This window comes from Perognathus longimembris, chromosome 18, assembly GCF_023159225.1.
Source record: "Perognathus longimembris pacificus isolate PPM17 chromosome 18, ASM2315922v1, whole genome shotgun sequence".
Classification (NCBI taxonomy): Eukaryota; Metazoa; Chordata; class Mammalia; order Rodentia; family Heteromyidae; genus Perognathus; species Perognathus longimembris.
Window position 1 is genome coordinate 514148 of NC_063178.1, and position 19984 is coordinate 534131.

Genomic DNA, 19984 nt, shown 5'->3' on the forward strand with positions numbered 1-19984 from the left:
AAGGGGGCACTCAGTCATCTTGAGTGCTAGATCATTTCAAAGCAGTTCTGGTGTTAATTTGAACCTCAGGTGTTAAGAGCTTTGATGTATTGTCACTTCCTCTCCAAGGGGAAACCATGACAAATGTCTTGTCACCTTCATTTCAGAGGAGGCAGATAGGAGAAACCATGTATCCTGGGCCCACTGGCTGGTGTTCAGCATCTGGCCTGCTATTTGTGAGGGTGAGAATGGCAGTGGACTCAGGCTTAGGTGCCAGGGCACAGAGGAGGACCATCATTGGCATCTCTATTTTACCTCTCACAGTACAGTCTTTATTTGCTTTTAGTTGTTGTTGTATAATTACATTTTTGTGCCCATTCTCTCACTTTCTGATTTCTGGTTTGTGACAGTTGCTTTGGACATAGTGCAACTGCTTTTGACTTTTCTTCCTGTGAGTTGTCAGGCAAGCTGTGAGACTCTGGTTTTCATGGGGAGATAGAGATTCAAAACATCACAGGGATATACAGATCTTCCTGCTCCCTTGCAGACAGGTGAAAGGCCTTGCTTCTGGCAGGTGCGAGGCTTTGGTTCAAGTTCTGTGACTGCCTTATATCACTTGATCAACCTGAGACCAGGGCCTCTTCTGGTCTTCAGTGTTCTCTTCTGCAAGGTCAGAACAGGTATGTCCTGGGCTGTGAGCTATGTGCTCATAGCCTGTAACGTGGTCAGTGAGCATCACATTCTTTGCTCACCGAGGAGGAAATTCATGTTCCTTGCTTTTTTGGTGGTATCAGGTAACTGTGGTTGAGCCTGCAAACATTTCATTAGTGCATATTGGGATGTGCCTCTCCTCGCCCATTTGCAGACGACCTACTCAGAGTGGCCTTGTGTTGGGACTCCTTTCATCCTCGCATGTTTTTGCCCCAGCCCGCCGGGCAAAAAGCTGGAGTGCGGCCCAATGTGCAAACCTTGGCGGTGCGTAGTCGCAAGACGCCCCTCCTCCCCTCACACACTTAAAGAACGACGTGGGAGTCACACGGGTGTTTCGGGGTAAGCTTCTGGAACTTCCACCGGTTTTACTCAGGGGAGGGGTTTATATAACAGTAATGGCGGCAGGAAGGGGAGGGGCTAACTGCATACTAGCAATAGGCTGATAAGCTGCCCATCATAGTGATGTCACAGAACTTCCTCTATGGGCGGTCATCACATCCCATAGGACCGCCCCTTGGGCCTGGCCCGGCGCCATTTTCTCACACATGTGCCCAAGGCGGAAGGCGGGGCTGGTTTGCTACCTTTTCCAGTTCTGGACCCCGGAGGGGTCCAGCCAAGCAGCCCCAGGGCGGGAGAAGATGCAGGCCTCTCGGGACTGCCCCTTAAAGGTATAGCCAGAGCCCAACAGCCATGTATCAGTCATCTGGCAAGAAAAGGATGAGATAATGCTCAGACCAAGAGCCAGCTTTCCCCTCTCCTGAGGCCTGGCCTATCACTGTAAGCACTGGGCAGCAGGATTTTGGCAGTGAATGGCAAGAGCATTACCAGCAGTGGTGCCTTCCCAAGGGCAGACCCTTCCCCACTCAGCTTCTGTTTTACAGCCATTTCCCCAAGGGTTTGCCACAAGGAGCTTGATATAACTCATTGGAGCAGAGGGGTGCTGGGAGGCCCAGGTCTCATGGACAGACTTCCTGTGTTGATGTCTGGGAACCATCGTGGAGCTTTATGCCGGCTGGGGCCTGGCCTGCAGGGGAGGAAGCCTGAAAGATCAAGTCTGAGTCATGCTGAGGTAGGCCTGGTTTCCTGGATGGTGAAGTCCCACTGCTTGGAAGTACCTTCAGCTAAGGCCACAGTATCGCTCCCCCTCACCTGATACCAGCTGGGGATTTCCTGCTGTGTGGGAGAATGGGGCTCAAGGGGTGAATGTGAGCCACTTCATAAGGGGAGGGTGGTGTGCAGGACTGGACAGACCTCTCTGCTCTTGCTACAGGCTTCTGGAGGAGTCAGCTGTATTGCAGCCCTATCAGCTGCCCACACTGAGAAGGAAAACTGAGAGAAGAGGATTTGGCCCAAGAGTAATATATGTGGTTCAGTCCTTATTTTCTTTCATTAATAAAAAAGTTTAGATGTACTTTCCTTTGATTTCTGTTGACTTTACATTGGAAGTAAAGATTTCATTCCAAGGTTCCGTTAGTATTTAGTTTTGATTTGCTTTGGAAGTAGTTGTACTTATTCTATTTGCTCCCTTATGAGCTCCTTTTACTTTTTGTCTTTAGATTTTTAAAAATCATTCAAACCTGTCCTTGCCTTTTGCTTGTAGCTACATTGTTGGGGTCTGGCTATACCTAAGAGACAGTCCCCTTCTCCTGCCCTGGGACTGCTTGGCTGATTAGCCCCTCCTACTCCCTTCCGGGTTCTACCTGAAGAGATGCCAAACCAGCCCCGCCTCTCGTCTGTGAGCACATGTGCCACCATGGAGCCGGCTGAGCCAGGAGGCCGAGCCAAGAGGCCGGGCGTCTGCGGGAAGTTCCGTGACATCACCGTGATGGACAGATCATTAGCCAATCGTTAATACCCAGTTAGTCCTTCCCCTTCCTGCCACCATTACTGTTATATAACCCCCCCGCCCCCCCCCCCCCAAGTAAACCCGGTGGGAGTTCCAGAAGCTCACCCCGAGATTGCCCACACTCGCGTCCTGTGTAGTTCTTTAGGGGACCGAGGGGAGGAGAGGCGTCTCACGACTACGCACGCCCAAGGTTTGCACACTGTGCCGCACTCCAGCTTTTCCGCCCGGTGGAATGGGGCGGGATATGCGCCAGGGTGAAGAGGGGAGCCCGACACTACATGTCTCTGGGACATTGGATATGGGGAACAGTGTCCTGTGTCTGCTCTCAGAGGCCTTATAGCCTGACTAGGCCTTGGGCAGCCAGTGTCCCTGCTGGGCCCCTGTCCTCACACAGGGAGAGAAGAGTCTATGGATCTTCCTCTCAGTGCTAGGTATTTAAATGTTAAAATTTGGGCAAGAAGAGCTGGGTCTGAGGAGTCCTGGTTATAGTGCAAAGCCTCCCCTTCCATACATGCCCTTCTGATGAGTGAGAAAGCACTTTGTGGGTCATAGATAGTGTGAAGGCCCGTCACTCCGTTGCTGTGGAAGCAGACTGTGCGTTATGAGGCCCCCTTTCTTCCTCAGCCTCTGCGAGAAAAGAACTTGGGCTCCTGAGTAGATCTGTACAACAGGTCCCAGCTTTCCAGTGCTGGCCACCTCTGACCTAGACTGCAGACGTGAGCTGGGGCCTCTGGCCATGGTAGCCAAGGCTGACTGAGTGTGTTTCTGTCTAGGCTTGTCCTATTAGAAGCTCCATAGACTGCTGGTCAGCCCAGGGTCAGGTCCTCCCCAGGACAGCATTGGGAAGAGAAGGGAGCAGCAGGTTTTTGTCTTTTTTTCAAATAGATTCTAAGGAAAAAGCAAAGCAGAGGAAGAAGGCATGTCACAGTACTCATTTAGGGAGCTAAGAGCTTCTAGCTGCTTTGTTACTCAGGTTTCTGGAGAAGAGCACTATTTTGGGTCATTGTATCTCCTCAGCATGAGGCTCTTTAAGCTCCTGAGGCCCTTTAATTGTAGATGTACAGAATGGCAGAGTGCTGGAAGGGACCAGAAAGAATCTGTCCTGACTTGTTTAGACATGGAGTGAACATGCAAGCCCAGAGAGGCCTGTGTCTGTGTTTGGACATTGTATCTATGTTGACAGACAAGAGCCATTTGCTGAAGATTCTGTCCTGCAAGACCTCTTAGCTCCCCAGACTTTCCTGGTCCCTGTCTTCCTACCCCTTTTAACCTTTAGCTTCCAGGAGGAAGAAGGCAGGCCTACACAGTGGCTGACCTTAGTGGGCCTGCAGAGAACCTCTTGGGGTAAGGAGGGCTCACCCTACTATCCTCACTTACTTTGCAGATTGCCCAGGGTAAATGGAATGACCAGTCTCTGTTGGGGGTGTGTTGGTAAACAGTAGTGTGACTAGGAGGTTTGGCTAAGACCTTATTTGGTTTCTACCACTATCATTGTCTAGCTGTGCCACTAGTGCACATCTCACCTCTGGACAACAAGTGCCCAGGTGGCTACAACTGACTTGTGCCTTTTTGAGAGGATTGTACCTGGCCTTAGCTTCCTGCTAGAAATCACTGCCGATTGCTGTAGAAATTCAGAATTGATTCTGAGGGTGTGGGAAGATTCCCTCTCTTTCTGCTTCCGTGCCTGTCCTAGGGCTTTTATTAATGTGTACTGGTTTCATTCATGTGTCCCATGCTATGTTCTGTGTTCCGTTCTCCTCTATCCCAGGGACTGGCTTTCCATGGTGAGTGAATTGTCTTAAGTCCTTCAGCACAGCAGAACACAAAGTAGCTCCCAGCAGCATGTGCCTTTACATAACACAGTTACAGGGTTTGCTTGTGTGTGGAATATCCTACCTCAATTCTAAGATGTAGTGTGAAAGGAGTAAAGCTGACTTGTGCTGTCCTGGTCCTGTCCTCATGGTGTCCCTGACAGAACCACTTTTTTTGTCTATGGTTCTATGTCATCACACACACACACACACACACACACACACACACACACACACACCTCTCCTTTCCTGTGCAATGTGCCTATGTAACACACATCACAGCTGAACAATGCATGGCAGTATAGGTGACAATGCTTCAGACTCTTCAGGTGAGGCACGACTTCAAGGGCCTGTGAGTGTCCTGCAGGAGATCAGAAGGAGCAGATTGATTTGGAAATGTTGGCACCATTGGTTGGCAGTGTATCTTGGAGTCCTAATGGAGCTGGAAGGAGAGGAGAGACCTTGTCATTTCAGACACAAAAGCAAATCAGACTGGTTCTATTCTGGCCTCTGGCTGTGTTCCTTTTTGCTTCTTCTGATTTATTATTTTTTTAATTGTATTAGAGCACATTCACCATTGAATTTACCATCTTACTCATCTTTAAGTGTACAGTGTAGTGGTGTTAATCACATTTCCATTGTCTGTCAACACAGCCATCCAGTCACAGAAATCTCTTCATCTTGTAAAACTGAGGCTCTGTTCTATTAACAGTAATTCTTTCCCTTCCCAGCCCTGACAATCCCTATCCCACTTCCTGCGTCTATGAACTGACTCCTGGACCTCAAGTAGGTGGGATCATCCTTTGCCGACAGGATGTGTGACTTAGCAGTAGTATCTTCAGGTTGTTCCTCTGTTGTAAATTTCCTTCCTCTTTAAGGATGAATGATATTTTACTGTATGGATGTGCATATTTTGTCTACACATCATCTGCTGATAGACACTTGGGTCTTACTATTTTGAGTGGAGCCATGGTGCACATAGGTGTGTAGCTCCTCTTCAGGACCTTGCTGCTTGTTCTTTGGGGGTAATCACAGAATACACCAAGGAACTGGATGGTGTTTATGCACTGCACTTGATGGTTGTGTCATTGGGTGGGGAAATCTTCACCCTGCTTAGCCAGAGATGAGGTGTGTTTTGGGGCAGGTGCTGTCATGGGAAGGAGCAAGCGGGAGAACGTGCTGCAGACCTGACATTCATGCCTGGTAGATGGTAGATTCCACTTCAGATTTACTCAGAATCCCCAGGAGCCAACAGATAGCCATCTGCACTCATTATCCACCGACACCAGGGTCCGGGCCTGGATGTGCTAGAAGTTAGGTTCAAGTCCTCCTAGCATCTCGTCTTGGACACTGAGTCTTCTACACCCCTGCTGTCCCTCTGATTTGTTCTTTAGCACTGTTCCTAGTTCTGAATGTCCTTAAATGCCCGGGAGGCTCTGGCCTGGTCTCTTTTCACTGGGCTTAGACAGTTGCATGATTTTTGTTTTCAGTGGCACTCATTCTCACCAGCTTTATAGAGAAAGAACTACTTGCCCAAGTGCCAAAGGCCTTTGTCTTGTGCTGTGAGTATACAGAGCAGTGGGTGGGCACTTCAGGCCTGGGTAGGAAGTCTATAGTGTGTCAGACAGCTTTTTTGAGGAAGAGGCTCCGGATGGACTGAGCCTTCCCATGTTGGAAGACCTCTGTGGTGACTTAATTACAGAGAAGCAAGCCCGAGATGTCCCATGCTCATCCCACATGTCCAGCCTCCAGGGAACGTCCTGCAGTGTCCTCTGCATTTTGCATCCCTAGGTCACTGGAAGAGGGAGCATGTTCCACCCTTGTCTGGGCTGTCTTAGCTGGTGAGCAGCCTGTTCTGGCATTCCTTGTGGTTTAGTTGTGGTTCTGTCTCATGAGTATTATTTTTTTCCTTTGTTCCTGTTGATCCGTAGACATGTATTGTGGGTTAGCTGAAAGGATAGTCTCTGTGCTTTCTGCTGTTTGGAGTTGGACATGAGAAATTGATGAGCACAGACTGTTGTTCCTTTCCCTCCTCGTTTGTGTGTCTAGCTTGCTAGAAAGCCTGGTTCAGACCTGAAGGAGTCTTGACATCTGTACAGAGACCAGAGCAAGGTTTTCCAAACTGACCTCCTTAGTACATGATGAAACCAATTTAGGAGAATGGTCTCACTAGTCAAACAGGAAAGGACCAGAGCACACCACATATGTAATAGTACAAAGTGTATGAAAGTGTGTAAAGGTCTATGAAGCTCGTTCTATGTGCGCAGGTTGTCTACAGCATGTTTGTCTTCTATTGCCAGCCTCTGCTACATAGCAGTTGTGGGCCTCCCGGAGCTGTCTGGTGAGACTTGGTCTCACCACACAAAAAATCAAAGCCACAACAGATTGCCTTTTACTATGGGTTGTGACAGAAAGTCTGAATGCTCCTGGGCCAGGGAGACAAGCCCACCCACCCCTCATGTCTGCTGTGACAATTGAGTGTGGCGTTGGAACTCAGCTGTGGACTCACAGGCAGCTCCCTCTTGGGTCCATTGTCATTCTAGGGCAGGACCATGTGCATTCTTGTCCTCTGCTTAGGATGCAAACCTCGGAGGGCTGATGCTCACCTTGACGCCTTGTCCCTCACACCAGCTTTGGCACCCTTACCTGTGGTGCTGCCTTTGCCAGGCCGGTTGAGTCCACTGTGGTTGAAGCATGGTACGTGGTGCTTGACCAAGCTGCCTTTAGTCCTTTAGTTGGGATAATGGAGATAAATGTGCAAAGTACACCTGGGACTGTACAGTTCCCTACTATAGCATGAGTTTGGGTCAGCTTGCACACAGGCACAGAACAGTTACTACATAAATCTCTTGAAGTGTTAGGGGTTTTGCCATATCTTTTCTCCTCTCCACTTCCTTCCATTTCTCTGTAAAATAATACATTTCCATGTTTTAGAGAAAGAGCAAAGAGAACCCTTTGAATACTGTCTACGTAGAAACAAATGTTACAATGACCTTAATGTTCATTTCCCCAGTCCTTCTAAAAAATAATTCATGGAGAGCAGCCAATTTTGTGTGAGGACGCCTTTCCCCAGTCCCTGTATCCATCCTCAGTCTCCACACCTCCCTCCCCCTTCCTACTTTGCTGTTCCAGCCCAGAGGTCTCTGCTGTGTTTCCTTTTGTCAGTCTCTGTGAGCTCAGTCTGTCTGGGGCCCTACCCCCTGCTTCCACCCTGGAAGATGGATTGCAGCTATTGTTCTTCTGGGCTCCTGGCAGGCTGACTGGGAGACAAGGCTCCAGCCGGCCATTCACTGCTGCCTTCTCCTCGAGTCTGGTGGAATTGATACATTAATAAAAGCCACTGGTGCCCAGCCCCCTTTACAGCTTCTATGCAGATTTATTGTATGGGTCTGTCTGCTTGAGTGTCTAACTTATAAGACAGCAAAATGGTTTCTTTTTTGCCCATTATTTCAGAAGAATAATACGTCTCTGTCGGATTAGTTTCTGGGGGGCTCCACTCTGCATGTGTCTGTGGAGCTCTTAAACCAAGACATACCTCATTGTGCAGCTGAAAAGTATAATCTGCATGTTTAAATTATTTCTCTGTTCAGTGCTGTCAGAAACAAGTTGCCACAGTGAGCCCCAGGGGTGGGATGGAGACAGTGCAGAGCCTGGGCTCACAGAGGAACAGGTTCCTTCAGCTCCCACATCTGCTTCTCCGGCTGGCACAGCTCAGGTCGCCAGTCGTTTTAAGAACTAGCAGCAGACTGGTGCACAAAAGAGTCCCTTCTGTTCACACTCTATCCTCCAGAGAAATGTGGGGATGGGGGGTAGTAAAAGGTATGTATGCCACAGCCCCAACCTCCACAGTGTCAGACTGGACCTTCTTTGGGAACAAGGTTCTCACAGAGGAGAAATAGTTCAAACAAGGTCATTGGGGTGGACTCTAATCCAGTGTGACTGGTGCCCTCACAAAGCCAGAAGCTGAGGCATACAGGGAGACAGGGAGGGATATGGAGGCCTCCTCCAGGCCAGGAGAGGGGCTTGTAGGGAGACATTCTGATCCTCCAAAGGAAACAGCCCCACAACTAAGGCACCCAGAGCTAGGAGGGACTTGTGCTGTGTGAACCTCACTGCAGGGGTCCTTTCATGGCAGTGCTAGCAAACTTACTTGTAGTGTGTAGTCTCAAAACACTGATAATAGGCTGTTTTTCATACCTGGTGTGATGGGAAAGGTCCCTTATAGGCTTGTACCTTACAGTCTATGACTGGGGCTGTGGTGGAGCCTTGGTCTGGGGCATTGTGCCCAAGCATAAGGGCTCTCCATGGCAGGCGAACTCCACCCAATGTTTTATCTATGGAACTCTTACCAGCTCTTGATAATCCTGTCCCCATCCACCTGCCCACCTGCGGGGAGTCACAGAGTTTCTGCCTTGTGGCTAATCTTGACTCTGGAGCCCATCCTCATGTCCCCTCTGAGCTCTAGGCTTATTTCCCAAAGCACATTTCAGCCCTTTACTCCCTATCATTACTCTGGGCTGCTTTAACCAAAAATTGGAATGCCATTCAACCATGTGTTTAGTCAGGACTTTAGTTCAGAGGTAAAGATAAACAAAGCAAACACTGCTGGGACTTGGGATATTTTGTGAACAAGTCCTCCCCCAAACAGGGTCTCTTCTCTGTAACCAGTAGACTCCCCTAGGATAGCCTTACGGGTAGAGTAAGGCTTGCAGTCCCCAACACACATCATTCTAGGAGGAAGATGGGTTATAAACCCACATTGGGCTCCAAGCAAGCAGCACAGATAAAGGAAAGCAACACATGGGGGATTGCTGGTGGCCCATCTTGACTGGAATCGAGGGTTGAATTTAGGGCAGACCTATCTGAGCAGAAAGTCCTTGTCATAGTGCTGAGCATCATTGGTGCTTGTGTCAGAGAGCAGCGGCCCTGTGGCACAGAGGCACCAAGGCACAGGATGACCCCGCCATACAGCACAGAGGCCCCCATGTGGAAAGGGCTCATTGTGCAGTGGAGCAGCCCTGGCATAGCAGTCTGTGGGTGATCATGGAGATGCATGGTGACACCGGGTTGTTTCTTGAGGTTAGCTACTCAAATGCAAGTGGACCTGGGTGGCCTTGACTTCTGCCTGGAGAGTGGGTAGAAAGGAGAGTGAGGGGTGCTTATCAGAGCTGGGGATTGGGGTAGTAGAGAAAAAGATATCACTGTGGCTGCTCCGTGTCCTTGTCCTTTTGAGCTGCTCTAGTGTTTATGGGATGAGGCTTGCCTAGTACCAGAGACCACGTTTCTGACTGTAGCCCTGGTTTGTGTGAGTATCTAGGGAAGTGACTCTGCCTCTGGCGAGGTGTTGAGCCCATGTTTCTGACTCTAGTCCTGGTTTGCATGGTTATCTGGAGAAGTGATCAAGCCCCTGATGAGGTGTTAGCAGGGACCTCATGTTGCAGTGTTGACATCAGCATTCGTTGTGTTGTTTGACCTCTTGAATTTTTGGTACCTGCCTTCAGCAAGCACTATTAAGGCAGATGAGAACAGAGTAAGTACTATGCCATCATGCACCTGGTGGAATGGTTTTGAAAATCAAAGCAAATGTAACAAGTGCTGGTGGGGATATGGAGGAAGTTAGTGGGACTCTGATGATGCTAGAGGAGGTACAGATGACTCAGTGGCTGTGGGAGACAACTTGGCAGCTTGTTGCATACCTAAACACTTGCTCACATATTGACCAGCATTCCCACCCTGTGTTTATCCAAGGGTAATGGAAATTCATGTGCTAATGGAATTATCGATAGCTTTATATTTTCCCAAACTAGCAGCTACTTAACTGTCACTGAGGCAGTGTGCAAATGCGCCCAGCTCCTGGCAGTGGGCGTGAGCACCATCTGCTGCAATACATAGTGGCCGGCTCTCAGACTCGCCTGCATAAGAAGCTCATCAAGAAGTCTGGGTGGGTAATTCAGCCTGGGTAATTCCTTTTCCACTTTGGAAAAGGTAAATTCTAGAGAATCGTAGGAGGTTAGAGGTCCTTATGGTCTGATGTATGTGAAGGTCTCTTGGGGATGGAGCCATTCTGAATGTTGAGCATAGAAGTATTTGCACAACTATGCAGCTATCAAAACTCGGCTCTGATGAAAAAGTGGATATTACTGTAAGGTACTGTAGTTAAAACATAGGAGAGAAATCAGTGCTGGGAAGCCTGGGAGCTGCCTGTGACCCTGTGGGTGTGGCTGATGGGGTGGGAGGAGGAGGTTCAATGGTGTGAACCAGTAGCCAGCCAATGTTTATGAGGGGCCAGATGTCTGGTGTGGGATGGGTTGTTAGCCACAAAATACTATGAGCAGTCTACAAAATAAGAATTAGCACGTAATTAAAAGTCTTCACCGTGCTGCTCAGGCAGCTTCATGACCCGCTGGTCTGCTTTCCCACATAGCACGGGTCACCGTGCAGCCATTGATCAACAGCTGATTCTGCTGCTCATGCAGCAACCATGGCTGTTGCAAGATGATTGCCAATTATAGCTTGAAAGTTTATGGCCAGATAATCTCAAAAACTAATTACAAGCATCTTCTTGGAATCTTTTTATAGCAGGGAATACTGAACTCAGGGCCTTGGGCTTGCTTGGCAAGTTCTACCACTGGAGCCAATATCCTCAGTCCTTTTGCTTTAGTTTGTTTTTCAGATAGGCTCTCCTGCTTACCCAGGCCCCTCTCAGAACTCCTAACTTCCTATACCTGCCTCTTGAGTAGCTGAGACTACAGGTGTGAACTTCTGATGAAGAAAAATTTTAAATTAGAAAAACATATGTGGTTGGATACATTTTTTACATATGGGATAGGAAAATACTGGGGTGCTGGGGAGCCCGAGTGAGGCCTCGTTCTGGGTAGGAGTTCTCCCCATGCAGTCTGGGTCTGGCCCAACACCTCCTATGCAGGGCCCGTGTGATAAACCCGGCTTTACTGCCCACTGCAGAAGCTGCAGGAGGAAAGAGGAAAAGCTGCTCTGAGAGTGAGGACTAAGATCAGTTCCTTCTTGTTACTGTACTTCTCAGTATTTGCATTTGGGAAAGATGTGTCCAGGGGGTTGTTGTTCTTCCTCCCCCTCCTTCCCTCTCTCCCTCTCTCTCCTCCCCGCTCTTCTCCCTTCTCCTCCTCTCCCTATCCTCCTCCCTCCCCTCCTCCCCCTCCCTCCTCCTCTTCCTCCTCCTCCTCTTCCTCCTCCTCCATGTTGAGGCTTGAACTCAGGACCTTGAGCTCTCACTTGACTTTCTTACTCAGGGTTGGCACTCAACTTCAGCCACATTTCTAATCCAACATTTTGCTAGCTGACTTGAGATAGAATCTTGAATCCTCTGATCACAGCCTCTTGAGTAGCTAGGATTACAGGTGTGAGTCACCACCCCTGCAGGGTTGCCTTCTTGAAAGTCTCACTTTAGATTTTAAAGAGCCTGCAGAGGTGCTAGCCTGGTCCTGAGAGCTAGCTGAACCCCAGGGAGTGGCTTCTGCTGCCCAGCTTCCTAACAGCATCTGCTGAAGAAATGGCTGGTCTGTAGTTGTAGGCCCAGAGGACGCTTCTGATTTGTATTCTGTGTAGAAACCTTTCTTATTTCATTCACAAATCAGATTCAAAAGGGTGGAAAATGCATTTAGCTCTGTGGTTGTGGAGCTGTTATTTAGCTTGATTTAATGTTGGTGAGCAGAACATTTGCCCAGATGAGTGGGATATATTCTACCAGAGCTTGTGTCTTGATCTGGTTTCACACAGTCTTTGCTCTGCTGATCTACACCCTGGCAGTCCACTCTCTGGCCTCTAGTAGGGAGTCCCAGAGAAGGCTCCCAGCCACCCCACTCTGTGTGTCAAACACCCAGACTTAAAGCAACCACTTAGGGAGCTCCTAGGACCTTCAAGGATGTGCTTAGAGTCACCTGAGTTGTCTCATAGCCACCTTTGTTTCCATGGCCTTGACTGCATGGCACATCTTCAGTCTAGTCCACCTTCCCTGCTGTCCTTGCCTGCCCTTGAAGCTTTTGGATCCAGGGCAGTGTTCTGAGCATGTGCAGCCTAGAGGCAAGGGAGGATAGTGCTTTCCACTAAAGGACACTGCACACTTTTCTCCTTTGGGTTCTGACCTTGTAAAAGGCCCTTAGGTGGGAATTCACCCACTCACCATTCATCCCCTGGGCTGACTGCATTGACCATTTCCTAAGAGAGCATATGTATGGAACTGATGCATAAAGGCATGCTTCAGTATCTTCCAACTAATTTGTTGTCTTTATTCCTCCAGGAGGACTGGAATGAAATTGACTCCATTAAAAAGAAAGACCTGCACCACAGCAACGGTGATGAGAAAGCACAGAGCGTGGAGACCCTCCCTCCAGGTACTATGTCTGGGTCCAGTAGCCAGTGAGCCTTCTTGCTTTGCTGGAGTGACTGAATGAATGAGTTAAACATGCTGCTTTTAACAAGTGGTTATGGGTAGGTAATGGCTCAAGCTGGCAGATACTGTTCAAAAGATTTCCTTTCTTATTCTGTTAGTTCTATTGCAAGGAGGGGTGGGGAGAGTGATAACCAAAATTAGTGAAAGAGAAAAATAGAATTAAATAGAAACAGAATGATGTGTATTTTTTAAATAGATGATTTTTTTAGAGCAGTTTTAGACTCACAGCAAAATTGTGGGAAGATTGAGTTCCCTTATTCCCCTGCCCTACACAGACACAGCCTGTCATGGCCAGAGTAGGACATTTGTTATAAACCATGATCTGCATTGACAATTAGCCACTGCCCAGATTCACACTGAAGGTCACTCTCTTGACCTTTCACATCCTGTGAGTTTTAGGGAAATGGACCTACCATTGCAGTATTGTGGAGTAGCTACAGGGGCCTAAAATCCTCTGTACTCTGCCTGTTTGCCCCTTGACTCTCCACCCCCTGCTCTAGCAATCACAGATCTCACTGTACAGCTCTGCATTTCCAGGCTGTCATACAGTTGACTTCACACACTCCACAGTTGTTTCAGAACAATTTCTTTTACTTAGTGATATGCATTTAAGGTTCTTTCATGTCTTTTTGTGACTTGGTAGCACATTTCTTTTTAGTGTTGTAAAATATTCCACAGTACCATAGTTTGTTTATTTTTCCATTACATATGGAAGGACTTTTCATAGCATCAGATTTTGGTTATTATGAATATAGCTGCCATCAGTGTCATGTACAGGATTTTGTGTAAGCACAAGGTGTCATCTCATTTCAGTAAGTACCGATGAGCATAATGTGTGGACACAAGGTAGGACTATGTTCAGCACCTAGATTCTTTTCTAATATGTGTAATCACATATTAGATTTTTTTGTGATTGCTTCCTTTGCATTCCTCAAGTATTGATAAATTGAATTTTTGCTTTCATTTACTTAAACTACTTTAATATTTCCTATTTGACCTACACATGCATAAAGTTTGTGTGTGTGTATGTGAGAGAGAGAGAGAGAGAGACAGACAGACAGACAGACAGATACACACACACAAACACAGAGTTCCTTTGCTTCTCACTGAAAGCTGGCACTCTGTCATTGAGCCAAGCTCTACTGGCTTTTGGCTGGTTAATTAGAGATAGGAGTCAGGGGTTTTTCTGCCTAGGCTGACCTGGAACTGTCCTCTTGATCTTACCTTCCCATGTAGTTAGTATGACAGGCACACATCACCAAGTCCAGCTTATATTAATATGGAATCTCATGGACTTTTCTGCATGGGCTGGCTTTGAGCTGCCATTTTCCCAATCTCTGCCTCCCAAGTAGCTAGGATGATAAGAGTGAGCCACCAGTACCCAGCTGATTTTCATCCATTTAAATTTATTAAGGTATATTTTATGTCTCAGAATATATCTGTTTTAGAGAAAGTCTCATGGAAATTTAAAGAAATCAAGTGTATTTCACATGTCCAGTGAAGTAATTTGTGGTCATCAGTTATACCCGGTTTCTTTCTTGCTTCTGTTAAGTTCAGCTGTTCCTGCTGGATCTACTACTCATTAGTAGTAGATCAATGTTGACATTTCCAACTATAAGAGAGGATTCATCTGCTCTTTCTTGGAGCTCTGTAAGTTTCTGCCTCATATTGTTAGGTGCTCATGTATTCAGGGAGCTTTTATGATTGTTGGCAAATTGACTTGTTGGCTTTCTGTAATGTTCCTCTCTAGTTCTAGAAATTTCTCCTTGCTTGAAGTCTCCTCTGTGAGAAGTTCATAGATTTATTTATGTACACTTCTTTTGATTTGTGTTGACATACCTTCTTCCATCTTTTTACTTTTTACTTTTTTTAGGACACAATCACGGGGCTGGGAATGCTGTTTAGTGGTAAAGTGCTAGCCTTGAGCAAAAGAAGCTCAGGGATGGTGCCCAGGCCCTGAGTTCAAGTCCCAGGACTGGCAAAAATAAAAAGACACAATCATGCTATGTCACTGAGGCTGATATTTTTAGCTTACCGTCATCCTACCTCAGCCTCCTGTGTGCTTGCCACTGTGCCCAGCTCCGGTCTTGTTTCTTATTCTACCCTAACAATATCTATCTCTTAGTGCATTTAAATAGTCGACATTTAAAAGTTATTACTAATACAGATGATTTAATATCCACCACATTGGTTACTGGTTTTTGTTCTAATTCTAGTTCCTGTTTCTATCCTTTGTGCCTTTTCTGCCTTTTCCATTCTTAATTGAGCATTTTAGATGATTTCATGTTTTCCCCTTTCTTAGCATATTGATTTCACTTTTTTTAAACAACATTTTTAGTGGTTTCCTAAGTATCCTTAGAGTTTGCAACATTCATGAGTGCAGCTAATCCAAGTCCCCTTTCTAATCACACTGCTACATCACAGGAAGTGCATGTACCTTACAGTAAAAGCACAGTAGGACTCCTGTTCCTTGTACTACTGCATCCTGCATAGCACATGTACCTTACAATGAGAGCACACAAGGACTCCTCTCCTGTTCCCTGCTGTCTTTCCCTTCACATACACACAAGATTACATGAGCATCTTCATATCAAATATACATAAACATTGAATCCTTTGCTGTTGTTACTTCCTGTTATTACCATGTCTTCTAAGTGTTTTAGTGCGCATTGTATATTTTTAAAAATGGAAGTGGGGCATGAATAGGCAGAAGGGATGCTGGCAAGTGGTCCTTTGCAGTAGGGGCAAGGTAGTAAGGAAGTGTTTAGTGAGCCTGGGTTCTAGGCTCTGAGTACCTCAGTGTCCCTTTACCACACAGGTCAGTGCTGGTCCCCTTTGCTCCCCTGCCAGAACCCCTGGGGTCCATCTCCTGAGTTTGCTCTGCCGACATGCTGGGGCTTCTGCTGCTCAGGGTCCTCCAAACATCAACTTTTGGTGGAGAGGTTCCTGTTCCCTCCCCCTCCCCCAGGCTCCCCACCGTTCTGTTCTTTGTTCCTAGGTTTCTGTCCTGCAGGTTAAGGCCCCCTGTGTTTGCACTCTGCTCTCTCCAGTTTGGGGCTTCTCTTCTCTAATGCATTTAGGAAAGGTTGACTTTGTAGTTTGTTCATCTTTGAACTTGTTAGGGTGAAGCTGTGACTCTCACACTTGAATTGTATTCATGAATGACTGGACTGGTTTGGTGAGCTCCTGCTCCCCTTCCTTTGTCTGTCCAATACATGGGATGTTACCATCTTCTTCCTGGCCCTGAGCATCCCTGCACCCAGGGACTCCATCTGAGTCACAAAAGCCAGCAGAGCTCTTCATGTGTTATCCAGGCATCTCGCAGGCAGGCATCATCAGCTGAGCTCCTCCTTGCTGCTGCAACAGGAGATGCAGGTGGACTTGGACTGAATGGGTTAATGAGAGACCTTTTCATGTTGTCTACTGAGAAATCCTGTTCTCGTAGATTTTCCCCCCAAAATCTAGAGGTGACAATGAGAGTTTCTCTTTAAACTCTGTCTCTTAGAGAGTGTACTGGCACTGTTTTTCACAGTCTTGTGTGTGCTTGACTTTCTTACCTTTAGAAAAAGAGTAATGTACTGATGGGCCTCTGTTCTTTATTAATGATGTTCTTCTGTTCTCTAGAGAGCTTTCTCTTTCCAGCTGAATTCCCAATTCCCTGCTGAAACCTTTTCTCAAACCAGCACATTCATGTTTTTTTTTCCCCCCCTTAGAAATTATTTTATAGCCAGGCACCAGTGTTTCACACCTATAGTCCTACCTGCTCAGGAGGCTGAGATCTGAGGATCATGGTTTGAAGCCAGTTCTGACAGGAAAATCAGTGAGACTCTTAACTTCATTTAACCACTAGAAAACCAGAAGTGATGCTGTGGCTCAAAGTGGTAGAGGGCTAGTCTTGAGCAAAAGAACTCAGAGATAGAGCCCAAGATCTGAGTTCAAGCCCCATGACTAACAACAACAAAAAAGAAATTACTACATGATTCAAAAATGTGTTTTCCAAAGTGTGGCTGAGTCAGCATGGATTTTATGATTTGCAGGGTCTGCCACCCACAGTGGTTTCCAGCATGTAAGTGTGTGGTTCAGGAAGCTCAGAGCCTTGTCTTCTGTGTTGAACACACTGCAGTGGTGGGCATGTGGATGGAAGGACTTGACACAGAAGGCTTTCATAACACACGGAGCCAGGCCTGAGAGCAGGAATGTCCCTAGACCCTGACACATGGAGCCAGGCCTGAGAGACACTGGGCTGAAAATTGAGTATTGGATATTAAAAAACAAGGATGCCAGCTCTAGAAGCCAGGAGTCAGGGCCTGGGAATAAGAATACTAATCCAGGAGCCAGAGGACATGGCCTGGGGATGAGGATACCAGTCTGCCAGGAGTCAGGTCCTAGAACAAGGACACTGGCCTGGGAGCCTAGGCTTCTTCGTGCCAATGATTCTTTGGCCTTGACAGTCAGAAAGAGGATTTCATTTTTCTCTTCTGTAGCTCTAAGGTCTTGTGGTTCTGCTGCCTTCCTATCTTACTGGTTTCTCTAGTGTCTGGGCCTGGGTGACAAGCTGCCCTTTCTCTTTGTTGCAGAAGGATAGACCTTCATGGCCCACATCTCACACCAGTTTCTCAGTCTACAGTGGCCTTGCTGTGCCTCAGAATTCCGTGGTCTGGCTTCTGAGCTTTTGTGCCATGCCTTTCTCTAGGAGGGAACCTCTCTCCTCTCAGCCAGCCTGGGTCTTCAGACATCCTTCACGCCTGTCTTAGCCATTCTGGGATTAGGGCCCGTTTATCAAGTGCAATCTCCCAACAGCAGAGTCAGTGATTGACCTCACATTTTGAACATCCACCTGATGGAGATGAATCTTACCTCTTTTCCCTCTTGATGTGGAAAACAAGCGTCCTCTGGTCCCTCTTGCCTCCTCTTCCTTGCTTCCTTGAGGGTCTGTACATTTGTGAATCCTGTGTTCACCTAGCTGGTGGCAGGGCCAACACTGAGAAGAACCACAAGACAAGCAAGGCAGCCAGTACTGAGACCTGGGGCAGTAGGCTGGAAGGCCAAACCTGTCTTTTTGGACAACTGGTGATACGGTTTCTATTAAGGGATCTCATCCTTGGTCAGCATGGTCTCTCACAGCAGCTTTTCTTTTTGCTTCATGCACGTTAGTGTCATTCTTGTTTCACTCCTATTGTAAAAGAGCAAGGCTTATTAGGAGAATTGAGAAAGTAGAGACCCCCTTTGAGAGGTCCTGTCATCCACTTCTGGTCTCATTGCTTCACCTCTCCCTCCAGACTATTGATTGCTTTCTCAGAACAAAACAATGCGGCTGAAAGAGAGTGGGAATGGCATGGGGGACAGACAGGCTTTCATCAGTGTTAACGGCCACTGATCCTAATGGAAATGGCTTGGCATTTCTGCCTCCCACCTCCCCAGGGAAGGGTGTAACAAGCCCTATTACCCGTTCATTTGGCATTGCTGCAACATCCAGGAAATGGTCCCTGAACTCGGCTAATTGTGGAGCCTGTGTCTTTAGAATTGTGGTAAAGTACGCAGGAACCATTGTTAAGCATGTGATATGTTGGTACCCGACACAGGTGCCTCTGTAGTTACTTTAACCACAGTCTATTCACATCACTGTGCAATTTCACCATTAGCTAAATCGAGTTGCTTACTTCCCACATTACCTATTGCACCCTGTACTTCACTTCCTGTCTGTGAACCTCACACAGGGGAACCAGACATTGTTTGTCGTTGGTGCTGAGCTGAGTGTCTTCCAGGTCCACCAAGTTGTCGCATGCATCAGAGTGTCCACCCTTGTATCTCTGAGGACCATGGCTCCTGGAAGACTGACCTCTAGCAGAACTCTGTGCAGGTGGGGAGGCTCAGGCTACACCAGTCCTGGGACTGGGTCTGAGTGAGGCCTAATGGCCTATACAATGTCGTCAAAAAGAAGAAAAGGAGCTTTTTAGTGCTCTTAGGAAAGGAATGCCTTGATAAGAATGCTACAGAGAAACATCTAAGAAATTAAGATCAGTAGAACATTTTTAAAGTTTAAGAAATCCAATCAATAAAAATAAGATAATTATGTTCACACTGAGCCTAGCATCCAAAAATAGCCACTGCTGCTCTCCAGTCATGTGTTTCTCCAGACCCGTTTAGGGCGTATCCCCAGGCAGGCACACCCCACCCCAGTGGTTGGGGAGTCGTCTCGGCTCCAGCTGGATACACTAGACCCTACTCTGTAGAGCCTCAACCTCTCCATGTCTGAAGTCAGCCACGGGAGCTTTAGGCCTCTCTGCCCACAGGTCCTAGAATCAAATTTACATTCAGAGTTGGGTCTTTCCATGCATTCCTGCAAAAAAAGTATAGATCATTTACACATGAGTGCCTTTCCTGTAGACTTGGGGGCTTCGCTGAGGTGTTTCCCACACATAGCCCTCCTAGCACAGAAAATTTGGAGCTCTGGAGTAGACATCCTCCAGTGTCTGCTTTTTCAAGACAGGCCTTGTTCTGCACATGGGCCCTGTTGGCAGCTCACATGAACATTTTTACACATGCAGCCATGCTGTTCTTTTTGCTTAGATGATAGCCTGTGTATCTTCTCAAGGCCATAGACACCTCCCATATTCATACTGCATCTGTCATGGTGGCAGCAACGGTCACCATTGCCTTGCTGAACTGTAGACAGCTAGATGTTTCAGCAAGGCCCAGTTTCCTTCAGGTGACTTTATATGTTCATAATTATTTCCTTGAAATAAATTCCTGAAGGCAAAACTGCAAGGTCAGTGGCAGCATGTATTTTAAAGGGTTTTTGTTTTGCATTAATTACCATCTTGTCTTCCACAGGGGTCCCATTTCTTTGCCCCCTTTAGAGGAAATAAATTGTCATCCTTTCCCACTGCAACAAGTAAGAAAGGAGACAGAGGCAGTGGGAAGTGCTGTGGCCTGTGAGAGCAGAACTGCCTCTGGGCTTGTTAGTAAGCCAGGGGTCTGCAGTCAGGGGCTGTTACTCACACTGCAGGCCTTCTGTTCTGGGCACGGGATTTCAGAGATGCTGATGGGTCAGTGTTGGCCTGGCTGACAGTGATGGGGTGGGGTGGAAGCAGAATCCAAGAAGGAGTACTTACAGTAACTAGGCCTTGCTACAGAGGGCTTGGAAAGGAAAATGGAATTGTGATCTCCAGCTTTTTGGAAGGCTGCCATGCAAAAGAGGCTGAATGT

At 47.3% G+C, this 19984-nt stretch overlaps 1 protein-coding gene across 1 annotated transcript in view; it reads left to right on the forward strand.

The window, feature by feature from the left end:
- Galnt2 (polypeptide N-acetylgalactosaminyltransferase 2) overlaps nucleotides 1-19984 on the forward strand; it is a 101770-nt gene that overhangs the window by 35487 nt on the left and 46299 nt on the right. Inside the window, exon 2 of the mRNA XM_048367946.1 lies at nucleotides 12623-12716. Within this exon, the coding sequence (XP_048223903.1) occupies nucleotides 12623-12716 (94 nt within the window). The remainder of the gene's footprint in view (nucleotides 1-12622; nucleotides 12717-19984) is intronic.